At 51.9% G+C, this 18,111-nt stretch overlaps 1 protein-coding gene across 2 annotated transcripts in view; it reads left to right on the plus strand.

Moving 5' to 3' along the window:
* TTC33 (tetratricopeptide repeat domain 33) overlaps positions 1 to 18,111 on the plus strand; it is a 54,835-nt gene that overhangs the window by 26,070 nt on the left and 10,654 nt on the right. The window contains exons 3-4 of one of the 2 annotated variants that reach the window (XM_029061219.2): positions 8,210 to 8,291; positions 12,839 to 12,970. In XM_029061219.2, coding sequence (XP_028917052.1) covers positions 8,210 to 8,291; positions 12,839 to 12,970 — 214 coding nt within the window. The remainder of the gene's footprint in view (positions 1 to 8,209; positions 8,292 to 12,838; positions 12,971 to 18,111) is intronic. The other variant, XM_039911530.1, reaches the window with a different exon arrangement.

Genomic DNA, 18,111 nt, shown 5'->3' on the forward strand with positions numbered 1-18,111 from the left:
GCACATTGCCCCGTTTAATCGCATCAGATGCCCGTCGATCTTATTTGGGTCAAAGAGACCGCCCACGTGTCTATCGGCACGCGGTCTTGGCGGCGTTCAGCCCGTGGAACCAAAATGGCGGTTGTGGTACGCTCCGGCTCGTCCGCTCGGGACTCACGTTCGCACTCCGTGCTTTGGCGGGGACACCTTTGGGGCGTCACGTCTTCCGAGGACGCGGGTCCGTCGGGAGAGTCGGAAGCGTCGGTGGAGGGGTCGGCCGGACGACCTTCCTCGGCGCCGACTTCATGATACTAGCGATATTCGTTAAGCGCTTACTATGTGCCGGGTACCGTGCTGAGCGCCGGGGGGGATACGGGCGGATCGGGTCGGACCCAGTCCCCGTCCCGCACAGGACTCACAGTCTTCACCCCCGTTTCGCAGATGAGGGAACTGAGGCGCCGTGACGTGAAGTGGCTTGCCCAAGCCCGCCCAGCGGCCGAGTGGCGGAGCCGGGTTTAGAACCCACGACCTTCTGACTCCCAGGCGCGCGCTCTATCCGCTCCGCCGTGTTTCTCCTTCATCGGTCGCGCCATGCCTGTGTCCCTGGAGAACCGAGCGTGTTGAGGAATCCTTCGGAAGGTAAAGGCGCCATCGCCCGCTTAAACCCGGTGGCGGTTCTCACGGAGCTCGTGAGAGCCCTTCGTTTTCGTGGCCGATGTGAATCGATGGATTTATCGTCCCGGCCTTTTCTGCCGCAGCGCTGTTTACTCTTGTGTTGTACTTTCCCAAGCCCTTAGTGCAATGCTGTGCACACAGTAAGCGCTCAATAAATATGATTGAATGAATGATTATTATTATTATTATTATTATAGTTTTTCCCCCGCTATATGGTAAGCTCTTTGAGGTCTGTCGACTCCCTTGTTGGGAAGCAGCACGGTCTAATAATGTTGGTATTTGTTAAGCGCTTACTAGGTGCCGAGCACCGTTCTAAGCGCTGGGGGAGACACAGGGGAATCAGGTCGTCCCACGTGGGGCTCACAGTCTTGATCCCCATTTTACAGACGAGGGAACTGAGGCCCAGAGAAGTGAAGTGACTCGCCCACGGTCACACAGCCGACGAGTGGCAGAGCCGGGATTCGAACTCATGAGCCCCGACTCCAAAGCCCGTGCTCTTTCCACTGAGCCACGCCGCTTCTAGTGTGGGTAGAACACGGGCCTACGAGTCAGAAGCGCCTGGGTTCTCATCCCGGCTCTGCCACTTGTCTGTTGACCTTGGGCAAGTCACTTAACTTCTCTGTACCTCAGGTACCTCGTCTGTAAAATGGGAATTAAGACCGTGAGTCCCATGCGGGTCAGGGACGGTGTCCAACCTCATTAACTTGTATCTACCCCGGCGCTGAGAACAGCGCTCGACACAGAGTGAGTGCTTAACAATCGTATCGTACTGTACTCTCCTAAGGGCTTAGTATAGTGTTCTGCACACAGTACGTGCTTGATAAATACCGTCGACTGGTTGAACGTGATTGGAGGCAAAGGAAAAGGAGTCGGTGGAGAGGAGGAGGTTGAAGTCATGGCAGAAATTGAAGGAGAGCGAGTAGAAGCAGTCGTTTTTCAGAAGGGAGAAGGGAAGGGAGGCAGAGGCCCAGGACGGTCCTCCTTAAGCCACAGCTGAGGAGGAGGAAAGAGACGAGGATAGGGTGGGGTGGCAGAGAGCCGGTGATGAGAGGCCTGGAAGTTAATTCTTGATGATATCTATTTTGCTTACAAAGAATGGGGAGTTCACCAGATGATAAGGAGAAAGCAGGTGGGGGATTCCCCTGGAGCTTTAGAGGAGAGAGAAGGTTGTCGGGGTGGGAGCTGATAAGGGATGAAAGTAGAACAGTTGTTAGCCCTGTGTAATCAATCAAATTTATTGAGCACTTACTGGGTGCAGAGCAATCCATTAAGCACTTGGGAGCCTACAGTAGAACGGAATTGCTGCTCACCGTTTCTTGCCCATAAAGGAGCTTACGGTCTAGAGGGGAAAATTTATTGAGTTCACAGTCTAGAGGGGAACATTTATTAAGCCGACTCTGGCTTCGTGGGGGAGTCAACCCAGTCAACCCGACACGCATGCTGCCGCAAGATTCTAAAGGCTTTTGCTTTCCCAGAATAGGCAAATATGTCAATCCTCCCATTTGGTGCAGATGCGGCATCCTCATCCATTAGTCTCAAAGGAGGAATTGTTTCATATATCGGGCTAGTCCCCGGATCACGGGAAATCTGCTACTGTTGGATTAGATCTGACGGGACCAGAAATTTCATCCCTTGAGTCAGCCCCCCCCCCCTTCTGGACTGTAAGCTCATCGTAGGTAGGGACTGTGTCCGTTTATCGTTGTATCGTGCTCTCCCAAGCGGTCAGTACAGTGCTTTGCCCACGGTAAGTGCTCGGTAGGTACGACCGAATGAACGATAGGTGTGAGCCCTCCAGGGGCGTGTGAGCATAAAAGAAGGGATGGGGAGAGAGAAGAGGGGGAGAAGAGAAAATGGATGCCGGTCAATCAGTTGTATTTATTGAGCGTTTTCTGCGTACAGGGTGCTGTACTAAGTGCTCAGGAGAATACAGTGCGGCGGAGTTGGTGGACGCGTTCCCTGCCCTCAAGGAACTGACAGGCCACACTTTAAAATAAATGACAGGTATGTAGATAAGTTCTGTGGGGTGAGGGCCGGGTGAATAAAGGACCCATTATCGAAGTGCAAGAGTGACAGAGAAGGGAGAAGGAGTAGGGGAAATGAGGGCGTAATCAGGGAAGGCCTCTTGGAGAAGATGGGCTTTCAGTCAATCTTTGCCCGAGAGGAATTCGCCGGGACAATCCACCCTATGATGTTTATCATATAGGCGAAAAACAGTCTCACTAAGACTGTTCAAGTCAGAGTTCAGTAGGAAAGACTGGGCTGCATTTCATGGTTCCGTACACGTTTTATAATGTTTATCGGCTTTTGGATAAGATTTCTCATGGAAAGTTTGCCTCGTGGGCTGGTAAATTCAGAAGGTGGCCATTTTCTCGAAGGCAGGCAGATGCCGTATATTCCGAAAGGTGCTATGGAAGGCTCTCTCCGCCCCCGGTGAGGTGCTCGGTAAATATCTGTAGACTTGAAGACATCTTCAGGTGCCCTAGGCTTCCTTTTGGACCAAGCGTCCCCTCTCCTTCCTGCCGGGGACTAGCGTGAAAACTTTAGGATTCGCTTTGAAGGCATTACCGTAGGGCCGGGATGATTATTTTGGCGTGGGTTAGCTTCTCTTCGGTTTGCTGCCCAGAACTGATAAGCCGTTTTTCGCTCCTTGGCATCAGTTTTAATCACTAAGGAACTCAGAGATACAGCGGGCTGGAAGGAAACTGCAATGATGATGATCTAGGCCAGGACCTATAATATCCGTATCCCTATGATAACTTCCCGCTTCCCGACCCCCTGCATCCGCCTCGCTTGTCGTCGCCTCCTCCTTCCCCACCCGCCTTCTCCCCCGCTCAGCTTCCCCTCAGCCCGGCCCCAGGAACGCCATCCCGGGCCTCAGGTTGGTCCCCGTCTCTCTCCCGTCGTCCCCCCCTTGCTCACGTCTCCTCTCGTGCCCGGAACTCCCTCCTCCTTCCCAGCCAGAAAGGCCACCTTTTTCCCCACCTCCCCCTGCTAAAATCACATCTCCTCCCGGAAGCCTGAAGCAGCGTGGCTCAGTGGAAAGAGCCCGGGCTTCGGAGTCAGAGGTCGTGGGCTCGACTCCCGGCTCCGCCACTTGTCAGCTGGGTGACTGTGGGCGAGTCGCTTCACTTCTCTGGGCCTCAGTTACCTCATCTGTCAGATGGGGATTAACCGTGAGCCTCACGTGGGACGACCTGATGACCCTGTATCTCCCCCAGCGCTCAGAACGGTGCTCTGCACATAGTAAGCGCTTAACAAATACCAACATTATTACTAATCCCACCTCTCCCCACCCTGAGACCCTCCCTGCTGCATCACCCGGGCACTTCAATCCGTACCCTCTAAGCACATCATTCGTTCCGTGGTATTTATGGAACGCTTACTGTGTGCAGAGCTCTGTACTAAGCGCTTGGGAGAGTACGATATAACCATAAATATTCCCTGCCCACAACAAGCTCACAGTCTAAAGGGAGAGGCAGACCTTAATATAAATAAATAAATTACACTTAGAAAGCCACCGCACCCCTCACTCCTTTTTTTTAGGTATTTTTGTATGCTCTTAATAATAATAATTGTAGTATTTGTTAAGCACTCACTGCGTGCCCAGCACTGTTCTAAGCACTGGGGTAGATACAAGGTAATCAGGTCGTCCCACGTGGGGCTCACAGTCTTCAGCCCCGTTCTACAGATGAGGGAACTGAGGCCCAGAGAAGTGAAGTGACTTGCCCCAAGTCACACAGCAGGAAAGTGGCGGAACAGGGATTAGAACCCACGTCCTCTGACCCCCAAGCCTGCGGTCTCGCCGCTGGACCAGGCTGCTTCTCTATGTGCCGGGCGGATGTGTACTAAGCACCGGGGCGGATGCAAGGGAATCGGGTTGGACACAGTCCCCGTCCCACGTGGGGCTCGCAGTCTTTTACATTTTACATTTAGCGGGGGAGAAGGCGGGTGGGGAAGGAGGAAGCGACGACAAGCGAGGCGGATGCAGGGGGTGGGGAAGCGACCCATTTTACAGATCCCTCCTCACCCCTGCCAGCACTTACGGACATATCTTCGTACCCTTGCTTCCCCGTCCTGTCATCGATTTTAGCATCTGCCTCCGCTGGTAGACTGTAAGCTTCTCGAGGGCAGGGGTCGTGTCTGCCAACTCTGCTGTCTTGCATTCTCCCAAGCTCTTAGGACAGTGCTCTGCAATACCGCTGATTTTTTTTTTCATTTTTCATGGTATTGAATAATGTTGGTATTTGTTAAGCGCTCACTATGCAGTGCTCTGCACATAGTAAGCGCTTAACAAATACCAACATTATTATTACTATGTGCAGAGCACCGTTCTGGGGTAGATGCAGCGTAATCAGGTCGTCCCACGTGAGGCTCACAGTCTTAATCCCCATTTTACAGATGAGGTAACTGAGGCACAGAGAAGTGAAGCGACCTGCCCACAGTCACACAGCTGATAAGTGGCGGATCCGGGATTCGAACCCATGACCTCTGTCTACCAAGCCCGGGCTCTTGCCATTGAGCCGTGCTGCTGCTTTATTTTTGTTAAGCGATTCGTACGCGCCAGGTACTGTACTGAGCACTGGTGTACATACAAGCTAGTCAGGTGGGAGACGGTCCCTGTCCCACATGGGGCTCGCACGCAGCCCTAATCCCCATTTTACAGAAGAGATAACCGAGGCCCAGAGAAGTGAAGTGAGCAAGGGGCTTGGGAGTCGGAGGTCGTGGGTTCTCGTCCCGCCTCCCCCACTTGTCAGTCGGGTGACTTGGGGCAAGTCACTTCACTTCTCTGGGCCTCGGTTCCCTCCTCTGTAAAATGGGGATTAAAACTGTGAGCCTCAAGTGGGACAACCTGATTGCCCTGTATCTACCCCAGCGCTTAGAACAGCGCTTGGCACATAGTGAGCGCCTAACAAGTACCAGCATTATCATTATTACTATTATTATTCGCCCAGAGTCACCCAGCAGACTGGTGACGGAGCCGGGATTAGAACCCAGGTCCTTCTGGCTTCCAGGCCCGTGATTTAGCCATGATTTACCCACGCCGCTTCCACGCCGGTTGAATCCCAAGGAGGGACAGTAGATCAGTAGCGGGGATGTGGACTCCTTTCGCTGGTTCTTATTTCTGTATCCACCTCCCGACTGCTATGGAGACGTCGGGAGAGGCCAGCGTGTCGCCATTTTAATCGGGCGGTTAAGGTCGCGGACCACCGCGGCGCTCCTGCCCGTCCCTGTGCCGGCCTTCAGCATCTTTCGCACGCGGCAGCGACACGAGTAAAAGGCGAGCCCCTTCCTCTCACCCGCCCGGGAGGCTCATCCACGCCTTCCGTTCGGCTGAAATTACTACTGGTAGTTGGAAAACGAATTTCCTGTGGGTAGGATTTCCTGACTCTCTCGGGTATAAATTAAATAGAAGATATAAAAAGCCAGATATTTGAATCGGTACGCGTAACCGGATTGAAAATCGGGAAATTGACAATAGGTTTTCCAAAAAGAGTTCATAATTTCAAACACAGCATGCAGTGGGGCCAGGTAATTGATTTTAATACGTTAAGCACTGAGGACTTCCCGTGCCTCAGAAATTGCCACCATCATTTTCTGGCCGACCTCCTCGGGCGAACTCGGAAGAGAGCTGATTTTCAGCGCGGCCCTTCCTCCGATTTCCGAGCGCACCGGCCTCTCGTGCTTTATTCGTTCGTGACCCCAGCGGGAACCGAAAGACGTAGTTTTAAACTCCCTTCTCTTTCGGGACCGTCGAGAATTCAGCTTTGTATTGAAAGTGAATTTTACCGCAGCGTGTGAACTCAGGTGAACGGCGAGTAGTCCTCCGGCGAACCCGAGTGCCAGGGGGCGAAGGAACTCAGTCGATCCATCCCTGGTCTTTATTGAACGCTCGCTGGGTGCGGAGCGCCGCGCTGATGACGAGCCGATAGAGCACGGGCCCGGGAGTCAGAAGTTCACGGTTTAATAATAATGTTGGTATTTGTTAAGCGCTTACCATGTGCAGGACACTGTTCTAAGCGCTGGGGGAGATACGGGGTCATCCCACATAGGGCTCCCGGTCTTCATCCCCATTTTACAGATGAGGTAACCGAGGCACAGAGAAGTTAAGTGACCTGCTCAAAATCACACAGCTGACAAGTGGCAGAGCAGGGATTCGAACCCATGACCTCTGACTTCCAAGCCCGGGCTCTTTCCATTGAGCCACCCCTCGTCTGCTGTATGGGACGTTGGGCCTCGGTTACCTCTACTGTAATAAACGGGGATTAAGAGTCTGAGCCCAAGGCGGGACAGGGGACTGTGTCCAAACCGCTTAGAGAAGCAGCGTGGCTCAGTGGAAAAAGCACGGACTTGGGAGTCGGAGGTCACGGGTTCGAATCCCGGCTCTGCCGCTTGTCAGCTCTGTGACTGTGGGCAAGTCACTTCACTTCTCTGGGCCTCGGTGACCTCGTCTGTCAAATGGGGATGAAGGCTGTGAGCCTTATGTGGGACAACCTGATGACCCTGTATCCTCCCCAGCGCTTAGAACAGAGCTCTGCACATAGTAAGCGCTTAACAAATACCAACATTATTAACCTGTATCTACCCCAGTCCTTGGTACATAGTAAGCACTTGACAAGCATCGTAATTATTTATTTATCCAGCGCTTACTACGGTGCCTGGCACATGGTAAGCGCTTAACCAAGACCATCGTTATTGTTATTAATAGGAAGTGCTTGGGAGAGTAAGGTAGAGTTGATAGACCTGTGAGCCTCACGTAGGACAACCTGATTACCCTGTAGCTACCCCAGCGCTTAGAACAGTGCTCTGCACATAGTAAGCGCTCAACAAATACCAACATTATTATAATCATTATTATTATTATGATCCCTATCCTGAAGGAGGGTTTAATCTAGAGGGGGAGACAGACATGACAATGAATTATAGATCGGGGAAATGGCAGACTGGAAGGATATGTGCTGCGGGGTTGAGGGTGGGGTGACTGTCAAGCACTTAGGGGGTACAGCTCCAAGTACACAGGGAACACAGAATAACGATAATAACAATAATAACAACAGTGGTATTTGTTAAGCGCTTACTGTTTGCCGAGCACCGTTCCGAGAGCTGGAATGTTGCATCGGAGCAAAATCAAGGAGTATGATCTTAGGAGGGTTCTGACGAAATGAGAAGATGAATGGTACCTGTTAGCGCTTACTAGGTGCCAAACACCATTCATTCAGTAGTATTTATTGAGCGCTTACTTTTGTTCTAAGCACTGGGGTAGATCCAGAGTAATCAGGTTGTCCCACGTGGGGCTCACAGTCTCCGTCCCCATCTTACAGGGGTGAGGCCCAGAGAAATGAAGTGACTTGCCCAAGGTCACAGAGCGGAGGCGCGGCGGAGCCGGGATCGAGGCACGGCGAGTCGGCGTTAGAGGAGCAGAGTGTGCGCGGGGGGCGGAGGTCGGAGAGCGGCAAGATGTAGAGGGCGCAGGAGGGGCGGGAGAGCCGTTCGAGCGTCTGAAGGCCGATGGCGAGGAGTTTCTCTTTGATGCGGAACATTGTTTTAACAACTGCAGGTACTGGGAGGCAGTTCGCAGATGGGATGAAGCCCTTCAGTTAACGCCCGATGACGCCACGCTCTATGAGATGAAGTCTCAGGTAACCTTCCCTTCTCAGCATCCTCGAGCGGTGACCTCCAGAGACGGGGGTAGAGGGGTGGGGAGCGGGGGTCGTCTGTGTTGCCCTGGCTCTCTCGTACAGTTTTAAACATCCGGACAACATTCTGGGGAGTATTTTTCAGCGTAGAACAGGTTTTACAGCCCCTCGGTTCTATTTATCGCTATCGTTTCTGTCTGTCCGTCTCCCCCGATTAGACTGTCAGCCCGTCGATGGGCAGGGATTGGCCCCATCTGTTGCCGAATTGTACATTCCAAGCGCTTAGTACAGTGCCCTGCACAGAGTAAGTGCTCTATAAATACTACTGAATCCTCAGGCCTGCAGATATTTCCACCGGAAGCCACGGTTGACACTGCTCTGACCCACTCCCCCGGGAGAAGCCGCGTGGCCTAGCGGGTAGAGCCCGGGCCTGGGAGTCAGAAGGAGCCGGATCCTGATCCCGGCTCCGCCGCCGGTCTTCTGGGTTAGGTTGAGCACGTCACTTCGCTTCTTTAGGCCTCAAGTACCGTGTCTGTAAAATGAGAATTTAGGACTGTGAGTCCCAGGTGGGACATGGACTGTGTCCAAGCTGCTTAACTTTCTTTCTTTCTTTCTTTCTTTTCTTTCTTTCTTCTTTCTTTCTTTCTTTCTTTCTTTCTTTCTTTCTTTCTTTCTTTCTTTCTTTCTTTCTTTCTTTCTTTCTTTCTTTCTTTCTTTCTTTCTTTCTTTCTTCTTTCTTTCTTTCTTTCTTTTTCTGTCTCTCTGTCTCTCTGTCTCTCTGTCTCTCTGTCTCTCTGTCTCTGTCTCTCTGTCTGTCTCTCTCTCTCTCTCCCTCTTTCTTTCTTTTTCTTTTTCTTTTTCCTTTTCTCTCTCTCTCTTTTTCATTCGTACTTATTGAGCGCTTACTGCGTGCAGAGCACTATACTAAGCGCTTGGAAAGTACAATTTGGCAACAGATAGAAACAATTCCTACCCAGCAATGGGCTCACAGTCTAGAAGAGGGGAGACAGACAACAAGACGAAACAAGTAGACAGGCCTCGATAGCAACAAAATAGATAACTAGAATTATAGATGTATACACACATCATAAATTAATAGAATGATAAATATGTACAAGTATACAGCAGTGCTGTGGGACGGGGAAGTAGAGAGAGGGAGGAGGTCGGGGTGGTGGGGAGGGGAGGAGGAGCAGAGGGAAAGGGAGGGCTCAGTCTGGGAAGGCCTCCTGGAGGAGGCGAGTTCTCAGTAGGGCTTTGAAGGGGGGAAGTGTGCTAGTTTGGCGGATGTGAGGAGGGGAGGGCGTTCCGGGCCGGAGGCGGGACGTGGGCCGGGGGTCGACGGGGGGACGGGCGAGGACGAGGGACCGTGAGGAGGTGAGCGGCGGCAGGGGAGCGGAGTTGTGGGCTGGGCTGGAGAAGGAGAGAAGGGAGGTGAGGGAGAAGGGGGCAAGGGGATGGACGGCTCTGAAGCCTGGAGTGAGTTTTTGTTTCATGCGAAGGTTGATAGGCAAACACTGGAGAGTTTTGAGGAGGAGGGTGACATGCCCAGACCGTTTCTGTAGAAAGATAATCTGGGCAGCAGAGTGAAGTAGAGACTGAAGTATAACTTGTCTCTACCCTAACTTGTAGTCCAGTGCCTGTCATATAGTCAGCTCTTAACAAATACCTTAGAGACCACTATGATTTTATTGAGGTTCCCACAATTGGAAAAGGGAGTGAGTGTGATCCTGAGGGATTGCAGTCCGAGTTTAAACCTGCGTGCTCCTCCGCATTTTCATCATCAGGTCACCTCCGCAGCCCGACTCAAGATGCTTTTGTGATTGACCGGCAGTTTGGGTCACTAGGAGAGAGCAGAGAGGACCAATTTTGGCTGTTTATCTCCCCGGACTCGCCTGTTCTGGCGTGGAGACCTTTCCAGTTGGGACGGCTTCAGTTTCCGTCCACCTACTGCCCTTTTCCTCGGCCGCTGCACTCCAGATTTACTCAACTGTGTGCAGAGCACCGTTCTAAGCGCTTGGGAGAGTACACGTAGCAGGGGTGGTTGACATGTTCCCTGCGCACAGTGAGCTTGTCCTATCGAACTCTCCCAAGTACTCAGCACAGCATTCTGCCTACAGTAATCACTTCATTCATTCATTCAGTCGTATTTATTGAGCGCTTACTATGTATAGAGCACCGTACTAAGAGCTTGGAGTGTACAATTTGACAACAGAAAGAATTAATCCCTGCCCAATGACAGGCTCACAGTCTAAATTTAATAAATACCATCGATGGATAGCCAGGGAAAATGTGAATAACGGTCTCTGGAGTGAGATTCTGGGGGTGAAGACCATGGTTTGAATCTGGCAGGCGTACAGAAAGCAGGATTGTGGGCAGATGCCCTTATCATCCTCACCATCATCTTCATCTTGGTTTTGGGTATTTTTTGGTTGTCTTCCGTGTGCAGAGCCGCGCATTGAGTGCCGAGTAGCTGTAATGTCATCTGTTAAGCGCTCACTGTGTGCGGAGCACAAAGTTCGGAGAAACTACACATGTAGAAATTAGGCACGTTACCTGTCCCTCGTAAGGCTCACGGGCACATGAGAACTTTCTGAAGACTAAATGGGAAGCAGCGGGGCCTAGCGGGCAGAGCTCGGGCCTGCGAGTCAGAAGGACTTGGGGTTCCAATCCCGGCTCCTTCATTTATCTGCTGTGTGACCTTAGGGAAGTCACTTCACTTCTCGGAGCCTCAGTTCCCTCATCTGTAAAATGGGGATTAAGACCGTGAGCCCCATGTGGGACAGGGACGGTGACCAACCCCATTTGCTTGTATCCCACCCCAGCACTTAGTACGGCGCCCGGCACATAGTGAGCGCTTAACAAATACCACAGTTATTATTACTGGGGTGCAGCGTCTGCCCCTGACCTTCCGTGGGGGATGACAGGCAGGCAGAAATAGCCAAGAAACAGTCTTTTGGACATGCTGTCCACTTAAAAAACAAAGAATATCATTCATTCAGTTGTATTTGAGTGCTTACTGTGGGCAGAGCACTCTACTGAGCGCTTGGGAGAGTACAATATAATAGTTAAGAGACAAATTCCCCGCCCACGACGAGTTTCATACCAAGTCGAGGAGCTCCTCAGACGAGAGCTTCTCACACTGACGTCTGGGCAGCTGCCCAGTCCCGCTTCGAACGGAGGTGGGGGAGACCGTGGGTAAAGAGAGGAAAGCCTAGAATCGCTTTGCCCGTTGTTTTAGGCCGAGGCCCGGGTGCGGTTCTGCATCGAAGGCATTAAAGTCGAGGGCAGAGCACTTTAGTGCCTCGCCTCTTTTAATAATTTAGCAGCGCCCTCATTATCGGCTCGATCGCGGGTATCGGAAGGACAGCGATAGAATCCTTGTCCCTTTGAGCAGTAAAAAATCTGGTTCATGAAAAGGTGGGGCGGGGGTTAGGTGTCAGAGGGGCGTGATTAGAAAGGGGGGAACGGTGACCTCTGAATTCATGTTGCAAGCGCTTAGTACAGTGTTCTGCCCGAAGTAAGAACTCACTGATAAACAATAATGATGGTGTTTGTTACGCGCTTACTATGTGCCAGGCACTATACTAAGTGTCGGGGTAGATACAAGGTAATGATTGAGTCAGCCACAGCCACACCCACGGAGACTAAGAATAACGATATTCTGGTACTGATAGTATGTTCTGGTACTCCGGTATGTTCTGGTACTCTGGTATGATATTCTGGTACTGATATTATTCTGATATTATGGTACTTGGTAAGCACTTACTAGGTACCGAGCACTGTTCTGTGCACTAGGGGAGTTAATCAGGTTGGACCCAGTCCCTGTCCCACATGGGGCTCACACTCTTATCCCTGTTTCCCAGAAGAGGTAACTGAGGCACAGATAAATTGAATGACTGGCCCAGGGTCACACAGCAGACAAGGGGTGGAGCCGGGATTAGAACCCAGGTCTTTCTAACTCCCAGGCCCGGGCTCACTCCACTAAGCCACACAGATAATAATAATAATGATAATGATGATAATGTTGGTATTTGTTAAGCGCTTACTATGTGCAGAGCACCGTTCTAAGCGCTGGGGTAGATACAGGGTAGTCATGTTGTCCCACGTGAGTCTCGCAGTCTTAATCCCCATTTTACAGATGAGGTAACTGAGGCACAGAGAAGTTAAAGTGACTTGCCCACAGGCACCCAGCTGACAAGTGGCAGAGCCGGGATTTGAACCCATGACCTGTGACTCCCAAGCCCGCGCTCTTTCCACTGAGCCACGCTGCTTCCGAGCCACAGATCGCCCCGCCAGCGCCACGCTCTCTGAATTTTATGGTCGGCAATCGGTGCCTTAATACAAAGAATATGAAAACGCCGGCAGAGGCTCCGTGCGGCGCCTACGGATGAGGCGTTCCGGCTCTTGAAACTGAAAGACGCGTGAAGGCGTTAGCGTGTCCAGTTTTACGTTATGGCGGGAGATGAAGCGAGCTAGACTCAGGGTTTGCTACTCAAGCGACAGTTGGCCGTGGCTCTCACCGAGGGACTCCCGTTTCTCTTGTCTTGCAGGTCCTGATGTCCCTGCAGGAGATGTTTCCCGCAGTCCAGGCGGCGGAAATGGCCGTCCAGAGAAATCCCCATTCGTGGGAGTGCTGGCAAACCCTGGGTCGGGCCCAGCTGGGACTAGGAGAGATAGTTCTGGTAAGGAGGAGGGCCCGGCGGAAACCGGAAAGGGGCTCGCGATTCGTCGTTTCTGGCCCGAGGAAGCGGAAGATCCGACTCTCCTTGAGGGCGTTGATGAGCCTCCCCTTTCACCTGCTGTCGAGCACGGGGTCGGGGCCGTATTTTTTTCACGTCTGGGAATTGTCTCCCGCCACCGTTGGCTGAGATAGAGCATCGCTGTGGCCCCTGTCTCCCACCGCGACCCACGGAGTCTGAAGCTCCCATAGTGAGGGAGATTTTGGGCTGCCTCCTATCAGCCTCCTCTTCCGGAGATACCGGTAGAGGGAAGAGGAAGGAGATTGTCTCTCTGTCTTCCTTTCCCTTTTCCTCTCCCCCTCTCCCTTCCCCCTCTCTCTTTCTCTCTCCCCCGGTATTCCCCCCTCTTCCTCTGTCTCCCCTTCTCTCTCCCTCTCACCCCGTTCTCTCTCTGTCTCCTCCCTCTGTCTTCCCCCATATCCTCCCCTCCCCTCCCCTTTCTCTCTCCCTCTCTCTCCCCCTTGTCTCTCTCTCTCTCTCTCTCCCCCCTCCCCACCCCCCTCCACCCGAGCTGCTTAACGGCCCCAGCCACACCGAGGGGCCTGTACCACGTCCTACCCCCCTCGTCGGGACCATCTGGGGAGCAGAGACCTAGGAATGCGCATGGAATCGTCTCTCAGCCGAGAGACTAATTCCCCCCTTTATTTTATGATATATGTTAAGCACTCGCTGTGTGCCAGGCACTCTGCTAAACACTGGGGTAATGACTGCGATATCTGTTAGGCGCTCACTATGTGCCAAGCACTCTTCTAAGCGCTGGGGTGGATACAAGGTAATCGGGTTGTCCCACGTGGGGCTCACGGTCTTAATCCCCATTTTACAGGTGAGGTGACTGAGGCACGGAGAAGGGAAGTGGCTCGGCCAAGGTCGCACAGCAGACGAGTGGCAGGGCCGGGGTTAGAACCCACGTCCTCTGACTCCCAGGCCCGGGCTCTCTATCCACTAGGCCATGCTGCTTCCCTTCAGCATAAGGGACTGGGCGGTTCTCCCCCTTCCGTTTTAGATAATAATAATAACGATGGCATTTGTTAAGTGCTTACCATGTGCCAAGCACTGTTCTAAGCACTGGGAGGGGATACCAGGTAATCAGCTTGTCCCACATGGGGCTCACGGTCTTCATCCCCATTTTACAGATGAGGTCACTGGGGCACAGAGAAGCGAAGTGACTTGCCCAAAGTCACACGGCTGACAAGTGGCCGAGCCGGGATTAGAACTCATGACCTTTTCATTCATTCAATAGTATTTATTGAGCGCTTACTATGTGCAGAGCACTGTACTAAGCGCTTGGAACGAACAAGTCGGCAACAGATAGAGACGGTCCCTGCCGTCCGACGGGCTCACGGTCCGATCGGGGGAGACGGACAGACGAGAACGATGGCGATGAATGGAGTCGAGGGGAGGAACATCTCGTAAAAACAGTGGCGACTAAATAGAATCGAGGCGATGTACATCTCATTAACAAAATAAATAGGGCGATGAAAATATAGACAGTCGAGCGGACGAGTACGGTGCCGGGGGGACGGGAAGGGAGAGGGGGAGGAGCAGAGGGAGATGGGGGGAGAAGAGGGTTAAGCCGCGGAGAGGTGAAAGGGGGGCGGGAGAGGGAGTAGAGGGAGAAGGGGAGCTCGGTCTGGGAAGGCCTCTCGGAGGAGGTGAGTTTTAAGTAGGGTGTTGAAGAGGGGAAGAGAATTAGCCCGGCGGAAGTGAGGAGGGAGGGCGTTCCGGGACCGCGGGAGGACCTGTGACTCTCAAGCCCGGGCTCTTTCCACAGAGCCACGCTGGTTCTCCGATGGCAAACTACTCAAGGACCTAAAGCTGAGGAGGCTTCACCCGCTTCCTAAATTCTCCCATGCTCGGGGCCTCATTGTGGGCCATGCCTTGCACACAGTAAGCTCTTAATAAATACTCGTTTAGACTGTGAGCCCGTTATTGGGCGGGGATTGTCTCTATCTGCTGCCAAATTGTACATTCCAAGCGCATAGTGCAGTGCTCTGCACATAGTAAGCGCTCAATAGATACTATTGAATGAATGAATGAATGAAATACGATGGAGCGAATGAATGGAACACGGGTCCTCTGACTCCCAGCCCGTGCGCTTTCCCGTAGGCCACGCAGCTTCCCAGATCACTACAGCATCTGATTTTCCTTCCGGGAGAAGTATCACCAACCCCCTCATCAAGCCTCGAGCTGAGTGAACTTCTTTTTTCCCCCGATAAACCCTCGTTTAGTAGCGTCCCAGCCTATTTCAGATATTTGAAAACTTCTGAACACGTCTAGATTGACAGCGCCGATAATGGCGAGGTATTTTTTAGGGGGAAGATTGTAGGCTTACGTTCAATTAGCCAGGTGGTTTTTTTTGTTGTTGTTTTTAAATGCAGCCCTTGAAGCCTCTGGGTTGTGAAGTCACCGTCAGGGAGTTCCGTGGATTGGTAGAGGCCCAAACTGGTTAAACTAGGTAATAAAAGGAGAGGAAAATAAAAGATGAGAAGGAGCGCATGGGTGACCTTGTCCGGAAAGAGGCCTGTAAAATGCCTAATGGGCTGTCTGGGAGTGAAACACAGTTTTCCAGTTTTTGCAGAAACCGGCCATCGACTCTGGCTTGCCTCGTATCTCACAACCTGCCCGGGTGTAGTCGGGTCGATAGGCGTTCCGTCGGGCGTACGAGGGTTACGTGAGTTAACCTCTGAAGAGGACCTCTGTTAAGTTATATGAGCCGTTCTGATTACAGAGTTTTAACTGTCAGTACGTGTCTTGCCCAGACCATTTCATGTCCTGCCAAATGTACATTTTGGCCACTTTAAAAATCATTTCAGAGTCTCCGGTAGCACGGTGTAGTGATTCATAAAGGAAATGCCTACCAGGCCCAACTCAGAGCTCAACAGACTTTTGACTCCCAGCTGTTTGACAGTGGTTGGTTGCTGTTCGTTCATTCGTATTTACTGAGCCCCTACTGTGTGCAGAGCACTGCATTAAGCACTTGGGAGAGCACAGTGCAACAAGAAACAGACACATTTCCTGCCCACAGTGAGTTTACAATCTAGAGCCGGGGAGACAGACATCAGTATAAATCGATAAATTACATATCTGTGCATAAGTACGGCGGGGCTCAGAGTGGGGAGGAACCAAGGGAGCGCGGGTCAGGGTGACAGGGAGTGGGAGAGGAGGAAAGGAGAAGTTTAGTCTGGGAAGGCCTCTTGGAGGAGATGTGCCTCCGGTAAGGCTTTGAAGACGGGGAGAGAAATTGTCGGATTTGAGGAGGGAGGGCGTTCCAGGCCAGAGGCAGGACGTCAGGTTTTAGTTTATGCTTCACCTCTTTGGTATTTGGTTAAAACATAATCCTAGTCGTAAATAGGTTTCCTGCAATAGTCGTAAAATTAGACGCGTAATAAAAAAATTTAGTAAAAGCAGTGTGAGGATCAGAGTGAAAGAGCATTGGCGGGCTCTTTAGAAAAAAAACACCGTGATTCCCAGGAACTAAAATGCATCAGGATTCTCAGGGCCTTGACCGGCTGTTTACCCGGTCAGCCTTTCGGCTGGTCCCGGGAGCGAGCTTCCGACCGGAGGGCACCCGGGAGAACCAGACTTCCCGTGGTGAGCCTCAGTTTGGCTTTTCCGCTTGGGAAAGACCAATTGCAGAACATCCAGCTCTGATCACTCCCACCGCAGTTGCGCGCTTGGGAAGGAATTGGTGGAAAATGTTGTGACTTAGATGTCCGGAGCAGGGGCCTGGATGTTGCAGTTTTCACCGGCGTTAGTAGCCATCGTAATGGAAAAGGCTTTTGGCTCTGAGGGCTTCGAAGTCTCTTGGTGTCCTACAAGGAAAGGAAAATACAATGGAAACTTTGTGAAGAAGCCAGAGGTTTTGGAGTCGTGAGGAGAACGTCCAAATTCTTAAAACTCAGGTAGTAACCCATACTAGTACTTTCAAGGTATTTTTACAAAGTCTATTTCCCCACAAAGGATGAAAATGGATCCGTGATTGCTGTGGGATTATTGTTTTTCCGACCGTTTTATCTTAAATATTAAAAATGGTTCTTGTCAGAAGACTTACTCTTTTCCCGGTTTAGTTTTTAAGTGATATTTGCTCAGTGCTTACTGTGTACCATGCCCTGTGCTAAGAACCGGGAGACATGCAGAATTATCAGATAAGACGAGGCCTGTGCTCTATCCATTAGGCCACGCCGCTTCAGGCCTCGGAGTCGGAGGTCGTGGGTTCCAGTCCCGGCTCCGCCACATCTGTCATGTGACTTTGGGAGAGTCACTTAACTTCTCCGTGCCTCAGTTCCCTCATCTGTAAATTGGGGATTAAGACTGTGAGCCCCACGTGGGACAGGGACTGTGCCCAACCTGATTATCTTGTATCTGCCCCGGCACTTAGAACGGTGTTCGGCACGTAGTAAGCACTTAACAAATACCCCAGTTATTATTTGCTACCGTGGCTTCAGCTGCCACCTATATGGATTATTCCCGAATCTACATGAGTTCTCCAAGGGAGTGGGTGTAGATGCAGAATAGAAGGGGACCCAGAACTGAGCCTTGAGGAGCTCCCACAATTAGGGGGTGGGAGGTGGAGGAGGAGCCCATGAAGGAGACTTGAAGGAGAGCCCGGAGACATAGGAGGAGAACCAGGAGAGGAAAGTGTCAGTGAACTCAAAGGCAGATAAAGTTTCCAGGAGAAGGGGGTGGTCGACAGTGTCGAAGGCAGCTGAGAGGTCGAGGAAGATTAGAATGGAGTAGAGGCCTTTGGATCTGGCAAGAAGGAGATGATCGGTGACCTTTGAGAGGGCGGTTTCTTTGGAGTGAAGGGGACAGAAGCAAGATCGGAGGGGGTCAAGGAGAGATGTGGAGGAGAGGAAGTGGAGATGGCGGATGTAGACAATTTGCTCAAGGAGTTTGGAGAGAAATGGTAGGAGGGAGATGGGGAGATGATAAGTGGAGGGAGCGGTGGGGTCAAGGGAGGGGTCTGTTTTTTTCACGGAAAGGGAGACGTGGGCGTGTTTGAAAGCGGTGGGGAGCAAGCCGTTGGTGAGGGAAGAGTTGAAGATGGTGGTCATAGAGCGGGCAAGGGGTTGATAAGGGGCCAC

This window comes from Ornithorhynchus anatinus, chromosome 3 (genome assembly GCF_004115215.2).
Source record: "Ornithorhynchus anatinus isolate Pmale09 chromosome 3, mOrnAna1.pri.v4, whole genome shotgun sequence".
In the NCBI taxonomy this organism is placed as follows: Eukaryota; Metazoa; Chordata; class Mammalia; order Monotremata; family Ornithorhynchidae; genus Ornithorhynchus; species Ornithorhynchus anatinus.